This window comes from Nuphar pumila, chromosome 7, assembly GCF_984573655.1.
Source record: "Nuphar pumila chromosome 7, dmNupPumi1.hap1.1, whole genome shotgun sequence".
Taxonomy (NCBI): domain Eukaryota; kingdom Viridiplantae; phylum Streptophyta; class Magnoliopsida; order Nymphaeales; family Nymphaeaceae; genus Nuphar; species Nuphar pumila.
The window spans coordinates 26,547,569-26,560,861 of NC_143255.1; the positions used below are offsets into that span (position 1 = coordinate 26,547,569).

At 42.0% G+C, this 13,293-nt stretch overlaps 1 protein-coding gene and 1 long non-coding RNA gene across 3 annotated transcripts; both read right to left on the reverse strand.

Annotated features, from left to right (window-relative positions):
- Nucleotides 1–625: 625 nt before the first annotated feature.
- On the reverse strand, nucleotides 626–4,936 carry LOC149831614 (protein TIFY 4B-like). 2 transcript variants are annotated; one of them, XM_090012146.1, is made up of 8 exons: nucleotides 4,695–4,936; nucleotides 4,352–4,530; nucleotides 4,010–4,179; nucleotides 2,625–2,709; nucleotides 2,370–2,511; nucleotides 2,106–2,163; nucleotides 1,772–1,983; nucleotides 626–972 (listed from the first exon to the last, which is right to left on the reverse strand). In XM_090012146.1, the coding sequence occupies exons 1-8, from the start codon at nucleotides 4,810–4,812 to the stop codon at nucleotides 950–952; spliced, it is 987 nt and encodes a 328-aa protein (XP_089868272.1). In that variant the 5' UTR covers nucleotides 4,813–4,936; the 3' UTR covers nucleotides 626–949. The 2 variants fall into 2 exon arrangements, with proteins under 2 accessions (XP_089868272.1, XP_089868273.1); XM_090012147.1 differs by lacking the exon at nucleotides 1,772–1,983.
- A 4,152-nt stretch (nucleotides 4,937–9,088) lies between these two features.
- On the reverse strand, nucleotides 9,089–12,275 carry LOC149831615 (uncharacterized). Its single transcript, XR_016433040.1, has 4 exons — nucleotides 11,888–12,275; nucleotides 11,030–11,203; nucleotides 10,651–10,877; nucleotides 9,089–9,353 (listed from the first exon to the last, which is right to left on the reverse strand). It is a non-coding gene; the product is annotated as an uncharacterized LOC149831615 (long non-coding RNA).
- Between the last annotated feature and the right edge of the window lie 1,018 nt (nucleotides 12,276–13,293).

The window sequence follows — 13,293 nt, forward strand, 5'->3', positions numbered from 1 at the left end:
TGTGTGTGTTTTTGCTGGCAGGGATGCGACTGACTGGGCACCGGTCGATTAAATCAATCAGGTTTGATGTACCCAACAAGATCCAATTGAATAATCTCCAGTATGACAAGGGGGCTCCCAATAAAAAGAATCCCGAATGCAGCCAACCTGAATCCACACTTTTTTTTTATTCATATCCTGTAAAGCTAGAAGCAATTAGGTCCGATAGAAGAGACCCATTTACAGCAAGAGAGATCGAGTTCTGCTTTGAGTCAAGGGTTGCAAAACTTGGCTTTGAACTACAAGGACCTATTGGACCAGGAAGAATCAGATCCAAGACAGCCGAGTCAGAAAGCCATCTCCCAAGCCAGACCTGGTCCATGTTCCAAATTCACTCAATTCTGTACTACATATCACGCCGACGTCGGGTCAAGCCCATTAAAATGGATACTTAACACTTTAAGCCTGAGATAACGACAAGCCCGGTCAATCGAGCTTAAGGCCAAAAAAATCAGCATATTGGATCGGTTACCCCGAGCCCATGAACCAACCCACCGCAATATCCACCCAATTCTCTCTTCCAAGGGAGCTTGGGCTAAATTGGAAAATTCAAAGGGAAAAAAAAAACGCAATAGAAAAACGAGGTAGAATGAAATACGAACCGGCGCAATCACGTAAAAATTCAAAAAGTCGAAGGGCGTTTTGGTCTCTCTCGTGATTCGCCCCTCCAAACACAGACAGAGTTGAACTCTAGCAAAAAGCGGAAAGAAAAGAACAGCCTTTCTTGCGGGCCCCACCGAAACGGCAGAAAAAAGCTTTCGCGAAATCGGATACGGTATGGGAGAACCGGTTTCCGAGAAGAGTGGGACCGTACGCCTCGTGCGCTCTCCCGTTGGGGCCCGCGCTGCGACGCTCTCCGACGACTTGGATCAACGCACCCTCTGAAGCCCAAGAAGACGCGTGTCAAGCGCTACGTGGCCCCGTCATGTGTGTCTGCAGTACGAAAAAAAATGTTCCAAATTACCGAAATGTCCAAGCCCTTCTTCTTCCACTAATAATAAGAAAAGAACAAAATAGCAAATTAATCGGATCTGGGATGGACCTATGACCCGAATCAGATGCATTACTTTCGAATACGGTTCTTAAGATGGGAATCTAAATGTCTTGATCGGATTCAGAACTGATATCGAATTAGGGGGAAACGTCGCTTTCAGTTGTATCTGCATTCGGATCCGGGTTGAATTTGTCTGTACGTTTTGGATGCAAAGTACACGCTTTCAGTTTAATTTCACTTGATCCGATACACCACACAGAATTCGGATATCAGATCTACACCAGAGAACTATACTTCGATTCGGTTCAGTGATCACCCATCTGACCAGAGCCTCTACAATTTGTACAGACCAATACCAACGTAACTAGATCTTGGATGGTGACTCACAATCCGAAACCCGAAACCAACAAGCCACAACCGTGATGGTTATGGAAGAAGCGGATGAAACAATCACAGTTCCATATTTCCCCATTCTGCGTAAACGGATCAAGTTGGCTCCGCTAGGATCCAAACGCAATTCAGACCCACACAAGGACAAGGCATCCCAGACTGCGATCAAACCCACGCTGGGTCGATGCTTTTGCAGAAATCCGTAATCCAACGGGACGCGCACTATACATTATACGCCTAATCACACCTATATCTGGATCTGCTAAGCGAACTCAACCGGATCTGGATCTGGACCAACAGGCATCGAAAATAGAAAGAAAGAAGCTTTGCAGGGGGACGAGGACTTACCGTCGTCGTTGTTGAGGTCACTGGAGAACACGGTTTGGCTCCGGACGGTCGCGGTTCGGGTCGGTGTGGGGGGTGTCACAGGGTTTGTGGGTGAGCACGTGTCCCCCGAACCGGATCGGAAATTCCGACTCGACTCGCGTATCTGCTGACTCAGGTATTGCTCCAGACCCAACGTCGACTTGGGCCGTCCGCAGGGACCCTTTGGCCGTCCCCTGAAAATTACCCCCCAAAACAAATGAAATTACCAACATCCCCTTAACGATATCCAGAATAACCGAGATGTCCAACTTTTTATCGCTGCAAACCAGGGACATCCAAAAGGAAATGATCGTACCGGTCCTTCCGCTTCTCCAAGAATCGCTGCACCGATTCCTTCCTAGTCTTCGGGACATCTGCAATAAAGCAGAACAACTAATTACCAAAATACGCTTATCATCCAAGAAATGACGAAAACGCCCTTTACAGTAATTAGAGGAAGGCGCATTTTCATCGTTTCCATACAGATGGCGACAGGCCGGCTCCGAGGCATGGCAGACTACCATAATTGGGGGCGTTTTAGTAAATTATGAAAAAGGAAGGGGCAGGATCGGGAACGCACCGGTTGGAGACGAGGGGGGAAAGGTGGGAGGCGGGGTAGAGCGCGGCCTGGGTCGCCTGGCGGGGAAGACGGAGGGGCGGGGGAGCTCCGGGACGTGCGGCATGAAGTTGGGGCTTCCGGCCAGCAGCAGGATCGCTCGGGCCTGAGGTGGACCACCAAGAAAAGGCCAGTGAGCCACCACCACCCACGGCGGAAACCCAGAAATGGGAAAAGGAAAAGGCATATGTGAAAAATAGAGAGGGGGATGGGACCGACCTTCTCCGACGAGACGTCGTCGTAGACGTTAACCTTGCCTTCGTAGAAGATGGTCAACTGTGCGGAGTTCTTCTTCATGGTGCACCTGCTCATGCCAGACGTAGACTTCTTTTAGAGAGAGAGGGATGAGAATGTATCTTTGATAAACCAGCAAAGATAGAAAAGTCGACCAAACGACGAACAATCAGAAATATCGACCGTTTTTTGAAAATTTTCAAAAACCGATTTAATAAAAAATGAACGATTTTTCAAAATATCACTTTTGTTTTAATTATCATGATATTATCACATTATTAACGTGATATTTTTATTTCTATACGTCTTTTATGTTTTTTCCTATTTTTTAATATTTAAAATTTAACCGTTGGTCAAGTTGACGGGAAGTCACAAGTTAAACTCACGGGTGGCATCCCACGGGTCAAAACTGAGGGTGAGCAGAGAGGACCTACCAACCGTAGCCCAACCAATGTCTGGTTGATGATGTGTGTGGGGGTTGGGGGAATGGTTTCCCTTTGATTATAAAAAAGAAGAAATTTGAGCCAAGTAGTTCGTGTTTAGTCTGCATTTTAGAAATTCTTTTTTCAAAACGCAAGCTGAGGTTAGGAAGATCCCACTAGTTATTATTCAACGTACCATTGGGCTTTGAACCTGCAAGACGTGCTTTAACAAATTCTCTTTGGGAGCCGAGCACCAGCCAAGCCACAGGCTGCGAAGCTTGGTTTCCAACCTTACCCAAGCAGAGCTTGGCTTCATGAACGCATTAATGATAATGAAGATGACATGTCATTCAATCTTTTTCTCCTTTTGATGGTTGCATGAAAGCAAATTTGACTATGAAGAATGTTTAGAACCGGAACAGAACCGTTGACGGGGATGAGCCTACCCTCTTTATTCTGCGAATGGATCGGGTTTGATTGAACCTTCAATCTCAATCCTGAAAATAATATTCTAATGCGTAATCGGATCAAAGCGAACACATACAAACGAACTAGATTCAACCGTACTTCCTCACATCCTGAACCGGAACCCGCGTCCAAATCTATGGCTCAGAATTCAGGATTGGATTCGGATCAACATGATCCAGCCCATGTCCAATCCATCTACAACAGTAGCTCATACAAAGGACATCTAACTAACGGGTCAACCCAATCCGGAACCAAATAGGACGTAACCCATATCAATCTGGACCGGTTCAAAGGCACTTACCCGAATCTCAGAAGCAAGTGTTGTCGGCCAGAAGAGCGTATCGGTCTTTACGAGAAACAAAGGATACTCACGTCATAACTAAAAACGTTCAAGGGCAAAAAATAAAAAAGCAGAAAAAGGCCCATGAACGAACCCTAACTTCTCGAATTAAAAAAAAAACGAGGATAAAAAGAACTCACATAGGGAAATCTCCGGCGTCTCCGGCTGATCTCTCCCCGTCTAAATCCGCCCCACTCGGGCAGATCACCGGAAGGCTGAGCGGCGCAGGTGCTGACGGGTCCGGCGTCACCGCCGGTGTCTCCAAATCCTCCGGTACGGATCGTCTCTCCTCTCCACCGGAAGACGACCCCTAGAACGAAACAACAAAAGAAGAAATCGACAAAAAAATAAATTAAAATTTGACGGAAAAAGGAAGCGAGGAGCACGGCCAACCGTATGATCTGGAGAGAAAAGATTTCCGCGAGAAAGAATTCGTAAAATAGTCGAGGGATGAAAGGAACGCTCAGTTCTGAAAGGCTCACGAGATCTTCTACGGCGCCGTCCGGGGGGCGCGGCCCGCCGGATGAGGCCGGAGAGGTCTTCTTCTTCGACGGTTTCCCGCAGCCGGATTCGCCCTTCCCAGGCCACGTCTCGAAGAGCGATTTGAGCGAGATGACCTGCTGAATTGCCTGAGACTTGTTCCAGGACGGCCGTCGCATTCCTTCACAATAGGTAGAAGAAGAGGAAAGAAGGAACAAGAGTGAGAAGAAGATCGCCGGAAACTCCCTCGCTCGCAGGAGAAACAAAGATTGCGATCTACTCTTCCTACTTAGGAACGAAAGCCCAAGAAAGCAAGAGGGAAAAAGGAGAGGTGAAAAATCGGACCTTTCTCTTTAAGATATCTCCGGCAATCTTCGCGCGTGATCTGCGAGATGTCCTCCTCCGTCAGCTCCCTCAAGGGCTTGTCCAGCGGAGACCGTAATATTCCCTCAGACGCCTTCATCCTCCTCCACTTATTCTGGCCTACTCGCCGGATTCCTCCCTCCTTTTCTCCAAAATTTATTTTATGTTGTATAAAAAAGTAGAATTTCTCTCTCTTCGCTCTCGTTTTGCCGCTCCCTCTGTTTTCTTACGGCGTCACACCCCGAGCTGACACGTCATATACCCTTTGTACGGTGATAAATGACCAAAAAAACCCTATCTCCTTTCAAGCAAAATCGTCGTATTTTTTATTGGACGATTCTGCCCCTGATATTTCACCGTGTCCATCGTTTGTTGTTGGGGGTGGTTCTGTTGGAAATTATGCTTCCGTAATATCGCGAAATTTTGAGACATTGATATAAATAACTATAAAGTATTGTTATTTTTGTGAGCAACATCCATATATTTATCGATACAAATTACTTCCTAGGTTTTTAATGCTTTCATTTTTTGTATTATCTATTTATGTTACCCTTTTCAAAATTTAAATAGATGATATTTTTTGTGAAAATTGGCACAAAAAAATTATAAATATTGAGGACTGAAATTTTAGTTGGAGGTGGCACTCATTCATTATGGGTTGTTCTCTTCTCTCTTTTCTTAATGAGCCCTATCCATTCTTTGCATGACATTGAAACCACTACAAGAAAAACCAAGATTTTGAAACAAAAAAAAAAACTTTCAGGCTTCAATAATTTTATTTCTTAGTTTTTTAAAAATATATAAAAAAAATTTATAATTAACTTTTTTTTTTATAAGCAAACTCAAAGATAATTCATCTGTGTTTTTACCTCAGGAACTTTTTTTATCTGTGTTTTACCTCAGGAAGTTCTTACTTGTGAAGTTATGATAGTACAACCTTACCATCCAGCAATCTCATTCGGTGTGGAGGGTACATATGAGACCCAGTCATGTAAATCAATGAGATTTTTTTGCACAAAAAGCTCTTTTAATACTCATTAATTTTTCTGCTTAAACTTGGTTTCTATGGTAGCAATCTCAATGCAACCACGTGGATTTTTTTTTTTTTAAAGGCAAGCTGGGGTTAGGCAGACCCTACCAACTATACAACTATACCATTGGGTTTTGAACCCGACGAGTCCAGTTGCAAACATCTCCCTGCCACTTCAGCTTTTTTGTTTCTAAAGAATTATTTCACTCAGTGTTGTGAGAGGCGTACGCCTCAGAGGCGAGGCGCACGCTCAAGGTACTGAGGCGTTGCTGTGATGCGCCCCTCATCCAGTTGTGACCACCGACCACCGGAGTTGCTGTGCTGCAGCTGCTGCTCAGTCTTCTCCGACCACCGGACGACCGGCATATCCCTCGCTTCCGTACCAGCTAGGCGGGTGGTCCTTCTCTTACTGCCTCCCCTCCCACCGCTTCACTTCCATTCCAGTTGTGAGAGGCGTACGCCTCAGAGGCGAAGCACAGGCTCAACGCCTCGCTTCGCCTCATCGCATTTAACAACCTTGATTTCACTTGTTCCCCAACTGCAAAAATGTTGTCTCCAATGGGTTGCTCTTGTGGCAATTGCTTGTCTTCAAAAGTAGTTGCATTCCTAGACCCAAGGGGTTTGGCTTAGTGAGATGGGGCCTAGTCTGGGTTCAAATCCCATGAGCGTCACCCCCGTCTTCTTTCATTAGCCAAAGCTTGACGATTACCTGGGGTCAAGGGGTAAGCCCTTAGAGTTTTATGCACAGATACCATAAGTATGACAGGCTGAGCATCATTGTTTTTGTTTTTGTTAAGGACACATCGTTTTGGGTATGGGTTTTGACTTGATGACACACATGCATGAACATTATTTTAATAAGGCCTAATGATGCTCCAATCAAAAGGATGGAGAAATGAGAAAATATATTAGTTAAAAGAGGTCGGGGTAGGCCTAGGAAGACACAGATGAAGGTGATAGGAAATGATATGAATGCTTTGAACCGGCATTGGACAAAAATGATTGGTGGAGAAGGATTCATGTGAAAGACCCAAAATGATTTTCTTTTTTGATTCATATCGCCGACCCTAATTGTTTTGTGTTGTTGCAGTAGTAGTAATATTTTAATACTTTTAATGTGAATCATGCATTTTTTTACTTTTAAAAGATTAAAAAACAGTTTTTTATTAAAAATAAAATAATATGTATCCTCGTACCGTAATTTGGAAAAAAAAAAATCGAACATGTGAACGGACCCGGCATCGCGTGTCCTCGTGCTATGGTCAAAAGACGTCCTTTGTTAAGTATCAAATTGAAAAAGAGAGCAAGAGCATTAATGGCATTATAATTTTTTTTTGCTACTTTTTGAGGCTAAACTGGGATCAATTTAATTACGAAAGTACCCTTCAAGGAGACAGCGAGTAACCGCGCCGTGTCTGTTCCGTCCCTTCTGGTTCCATCGTCAGATACCCACCAGGCTTGGACGAAAGTGACGCGTGTTTGGGTCGGATCCTGTTCGGACAACGGTCTAGGCCTGACCTAGTTTGACAGTGTCCGGGGGGATAGGCTTGTAGGGCTGAGTCAGCGGACCCTGTTAAACTTGAACCCGGAGTGGTTCAGACGTGGTCCGGTCCCTTTCAAGCTAGATCAATGGTCCATTTGAGTTCGTGTACAGGTCGGGTTTTAGTTCAGACATATATGGTTTGGCCGCATTCACCCTGGACCAATTGTTCCCCATGAGTTTGCGGACAAGTGAGGAATTTACAACTAGGGGTGAAAACGAGTCAAGGTTTTGATCCTGTTCCAAATCCAATCTGACACAAATTGTCGGGTCCGGAACAAACACAATCATATCTATTTGGATCCTAGTCAAAACCAGATAAGAAAATATCGGCAGATTCGGGTCCAATCTGACCCTTATGTTTTATAGGCAAGCTGCGAGATAGTCTCGTGGGATTCAAACCTGGGACCCCACGGTTTTGATAGTGTGATCTACCTGTTTTCTCCTTTTCAGTAGGAAATCAATAGATTTTATCTGTTTTTTAGTTGATCCAGTATTGCAGGGTTCATGTCTTAATCAGATCCAAACTTTCATTGTAAGATTTGATTGGATCTAGATCTAAAACTGAATCCACTCTCCAATGTAACTTGGCCCAGGTCTAGTAAGATCCAAGCAAAAACTCAGTTTCATTTACAATTGGGTTGGGTTTGAGGGTGTCAATTAATACCTAATGCAGGAGGGGGAGCGAAACACTAGTGGGTCCTTAGAGTATGTTTGATGGCTTGTCCAGGGTTGGACAAAATGAACAAAAAAAATGGAACACAACATTGGTTCTGTTCATTCCGTAACAACTGTTCCAAGTCCAATGTTTGTTTGGATCGTACTCAAATTATATGTTTCAAATGTCCGTTGTTTGATAACAATGTGCGGACAATTTGAACAGTCGTGGATTATTTTGCATTGTATGACCCGATCCATCCACCATTTTACATGTTTTAACAAGTTTATTATGTTTTTTTGCCCGAATATGGATCCAATTACGAAATTATGTTTAAAATCATGATTTTTTTCTTTTGGGACAGTCATGAAAAATGAAGGTTGGTAACAACTTTGATTTTCAAATATAGCATTTCTAAGGAGCAGCATGAAAACCTATTGTAATAATATTTGCAAGGGGTTACATATAGCTACTGCTGATTATCTATACAAACCAAGAGCACACTGCCATAAGGTATCGTGGCTCAATACGCGCATACCCACCCTCACCGACACACCTAGACGTGCATGTGCACATACACATGACATATGCACTTTTCACACGTGTCAAAGCTTGGGGGAATAATCACGTTATCAATTCTCTCATAACTATGCCATAAGAAGGTGCTCATTGCACCAGTTTTAACAAGCATTTTCAAAAGTAATATGAAAGTGACTAATTAACCACAGTGTGGCCCTGCCAGCTAATGAGAAAGATTTGTTCTTCCACATGCAGGCCTTACAGTAATTTGAGCATAATCAATAGTCGAATTCCAGTGAGCCATGGAAGAACTAAGAGTCCAAGATGACTAGGAAGTGCCTACACATATGAGCAGCAGCAGTCCTGAACGAGAGCTTTCATTTTCCACAAGACAGCTCTTCTTGTTCTACTGTTTTAAACATTTTCTTTCTCTTTTTCCTTTTCTTGGATGGAGAGCTTTATTTAAGGTAGGCAAAGCAAAGTCCCTCTGAGAGGGATGAAAAATATATATCTCAAGTGAAAAATGACTCAACCATAAGATTTTCCTCTTGTAAGAGCCTTTGTCCAGAATTTCAGGTAATGTTAACAACTATTGAGCCCATCAATCATATTACTCATATGTACACAATTCGCTTTACAACCATCATTAACATATAGCGTACAGGAATCCAATTACAAACCAAAATCATCAATCCAAATCAGTCACAATAGCCCCCCTCCCAACATGCATTAACTAAGCCAAATACATACTGCAACATGAAACAAAGTGAAACCCACTTTTCCCTTCAAGCTCAATGCCAGAAAACGAATTACAGGCACCAAAAGAAGTTACAAATTTTCCAGAATTTCGCTTTTCCCCAAACTCAAATCCTGCAACCTCCAAAATAAACTATCCTGCAACAATAAATAGCAGAAAAAAAATTATTTAAACTCTTGAGAACACAATTAAAAACACAAAATTTGATCAAGCTATCGAACAAAATCACAAAAACACTAACATAGGTCATAAAGGTGCTTAAATTCAAAATAGTTGTGATTCTGATGATCACAGTCAACTGGGTGTTTTCAATTTTAACACTTTCACAAGCTGCTTGGGTCTTATATGCATACATATAGAAGTTTTCCTACACTTGAACATATGATTGCAACCATATAATTCATTTGGATGGTGACCTCAACATAAACATTTAACTGATCAAGAAAGTATGAAAAGCTTAAATGATATTTTACTAGGGTACGTATTTTTTACCTATTTGTTTAATATGATCAGCAATAAAAACAGAAACAAGAAAAATTACTAGAAATGTGGTAGTCTTGGAGCAGCAACGCCTCTAGTGGCAACCAAGGGCATTTTCTTCTACAACCAAGTCCCTCACTATTCTTGTAACTCTATGAACTGCTTGGGTACTTCTAAAATCTTAGAAGTGTTCATATCTAGGTAGCCAATTTCTCTTGATAATATTTGCACATCAGTGGGTTGAAAGCTAAGAGGTTGGATGAGCTAGGCAAGGATAACCATGACCCACTTTTATGAAGCACCTAAAAGCCACACGGGAACAGAAGCATGATTTATGTCAATAGGAGATGCGAGGGCCTTCCAAATAAAAATTAAGTCTGTCAGAATCTCTTTTGTCCTCAAGTCATCCAGCTCTTAAGCCAAGTCAATAATCCTGGGTCACCCGAATGAGTCTTGGTACAGTTGCTTTATACATCAAGCTGACAGGGAATACATGATCTAGCAGCTTAGCTGCTATCATAGCATCAAGTGTTTCTATAGTTGATCATCACTCTTCTAGGGGAAAAGGCTTCAATAATTGATACCATGCACTTCCATGAAGCCTTCAACTGCCAATCTAAAGTTTATCCATCACCAAACCCATCAAAGTACAGCCCCTCTGTCATGTACTGCTTGTCATAGTGATATTTCACATTAAAAGAAAAGTGAAGATATCATGTTCGATTTTGATGCAGACCTAAACCCTTTATATCATATCCCACTCAGAACAAGGAAATAAGAATTTTTTGTGAGACTGAAAGCTATGGAGGGAGTTAATAACAGCAAGAAAAGCAATGTTGAAGGGAACCAAGAGATTATTTAAAAGAGGGTGTTGCACAAATGTAGTGAAGTAACTATGTGAAGCTGAAGCAGTTTAAGATGCATTCAGAAAAAAGAGCAGCATAGGAAACAAACCATTTAACTGCTAATCCAGAAACATCGCCAGCAGCATCATCAAGCTGTTGGAGCACAGTATTGGACAACTTGATCTCCAGGTCACTTTCAACTTTAAAACTTTCCTTGTTTAGCTCATTAAGCAGATCAGATGTTGCCATATATCTATAATCTTTGTCCTTTTCAGTCATATGCAAATAAACAAGAAAGCCAAATTTTGACTGTAATGAGAAATTCGGTCTGCAACTCTGACAAGGAAAATCAACACAAACATTAGGCATCTGATACAACCAATATAAAATTCAAAGGTAGAATTGCAGAATATGGATTCACCAATGATAAGATAATAAGCTAAGAAGATGTGAAAATAATCCAAGGTGCATGTAAAGTTATGGAACACCTTTTCCAAAATATTTGTAATGGTCACGTTTGCCATTTTAGGCTTCTTGCTAGTCTGTGAAGGATCACCACGAAGGACTGTGTATTAAATCTTTTTATTGGAGATACAAGAGGAAAAAGAGTTCCAAGTTTACACCCTTCAAGAGAATTGTGGAAGCACGGGTTCAATCTAGAACTGCAATTCAAACAACAAACAAATTTAAAGTTAGAAGCAGTGACAAGCTGAAAAATACCAGTTATAAGTATAGAGCACATTTTATTGCAAAAACATAAGAACCCTGCGACTAATCCCCCAAGCCACCCCAAAACTTCTCTTCCTTTCTTCCTGTTTGATTTTCATTGTCTTTCCCGATAATAAGCATGGAGTAGGACTAACAACCTTTTTTTCCCAAATAGACACAACCATCCCCATCGGTGCCTGGCCTTGCTTAAACTTAGTTTCATTGCAACAAGCTATCGACAATGGTCGTTTAATCGCCGTTTGGGCAAAAAAGATGAGACTTGAAAATAGAAATCCAATAGCTGGCAATGCATCATAAAGCTAGTTAGGAGCTTATAGGAAACATCACGGACAACCAAGATGCTGACTGGCATCCCACCTCATGGTTAAAAAGAAGAGATAGAGCCAAAAAAAAGAAAAAGAAAAAGGTCATAACTTAACGCAAGCTTCTCCGACAGATGGATTCAATCAAAACACTCAAGAATGCACTACGAACTATACAAATCATCAGCGCCATAATTTCGAATCAAGGTTGGGATTTCAGCAATTCCAATAGCAAACCCGAATACCACCACACAGATTCTAAACTTATTTTTGTATAATCAACAGAACAGATCAACAAGGCTAACCATGACCCACTTTTATGGAAGGCCCTCACATTTCCTATTGACATAAATCATACTTCTGTTCCGGTGCGTAGAGGGATCTCTGGTGAGTAAGGTGGCCTCTGGCGACAGAGAAGGCATAGCATCTGCAGAGAGGAATGAGAGTGACGATTGAGAAGAGAGAGAATCGCATTTTTTTTGAGAGAGATCTCCAACTGCAACATTTTTCTCTTCTCCCTCTTGTTGCAACCTCGTGCTGTGATTCCGGCGTGCAAGGGCTTTCGACGACAAGGCGAGCAGGTGCTTCTGGCGATGGTCCGATGTTGCAATGAGAGGGAGAGAAGAAAAAGAACAGCCGGTGATGGTTTGAGGTTGCAGAGAACAACGAGAATGAGAGAGTTGGGGTGAGAGAGAGGAGAGAGTGAGAGAGTTGGGGTGAGAGAGAGAGACGGAGTATGGAGGGCGCCCTCGTCGAGGTTTTTTTCTGACGCTAAACGTTTCCTCTGGGCCTGTTCATTATGTAACAGGGATGGGTGGAACGTTACGGTGTTTTGCGCGTCACACGTTTGTTCAAAAACATGGAAAAAATGGCATTAGCGTCCCTCGCCACGCACAGAACACGCTATCAAACATGCTCTTAGTGTCCATTTGGATTCATCTTAATTATTCATATTTTTCTTTAATTATGCTAGTTGGATATTGGTTTTTGGATCTTGTTCAGATCTTAGTTAAGTTTCAAATCTATCTCAGATCCAAAGTATGATTAAGGTTTCTAGCTAGGGTCTCTCGGGTTCGCTATATATAATAGTAGAGAGGAGCAAGGGAGCTTGATGATATATTATGCATGAATTTTAGTTATTATTTAGCAAATTTTATTATTTTTCTTAATTTTCATAGCAAGTTAGGTTGCTAATTCTTGTAGAGTTCAGGAGTGATCCTCCTGTCAACTTGTTGAGATAAGCATTATCTTCACCGAGACCCTATCTTTGGATAGCTGTTAGGTTGCTGATATGTTATAACCGTAAGATCTAAAAGGCTTGGATATTTGGATAGCTGACAAGATATTGTATATCCTTTCTTGTTAAACTTCCTTTTATGTTTTTTTTTGTCTGCATCTGCCTCTATATATTGGAGCAGCTTATGATTCCTGATATGAAAAATATATAAGAGGGTCCTTAAGGCTGAACCACGTTAAATGTATGTGCCTCATTTAATTTTGCAATTAGCTTAACATGGTATCAGAGCATTTGGGTTATTAGCATTGCAGCAATCTATCAATGGCTAACAATCAGAATCCCAACAGCAGCAGTCCTTAGAAAAAATGGTCGTTGAGCAGGTAACTCCAAATCTTAAGATAACTTTTATTTTATTGAATGGAAGAAATTATATTGCCTGGTCATAGTCGGTTACTCTGTATCTCAGCAAATAATCAAAGTTGGG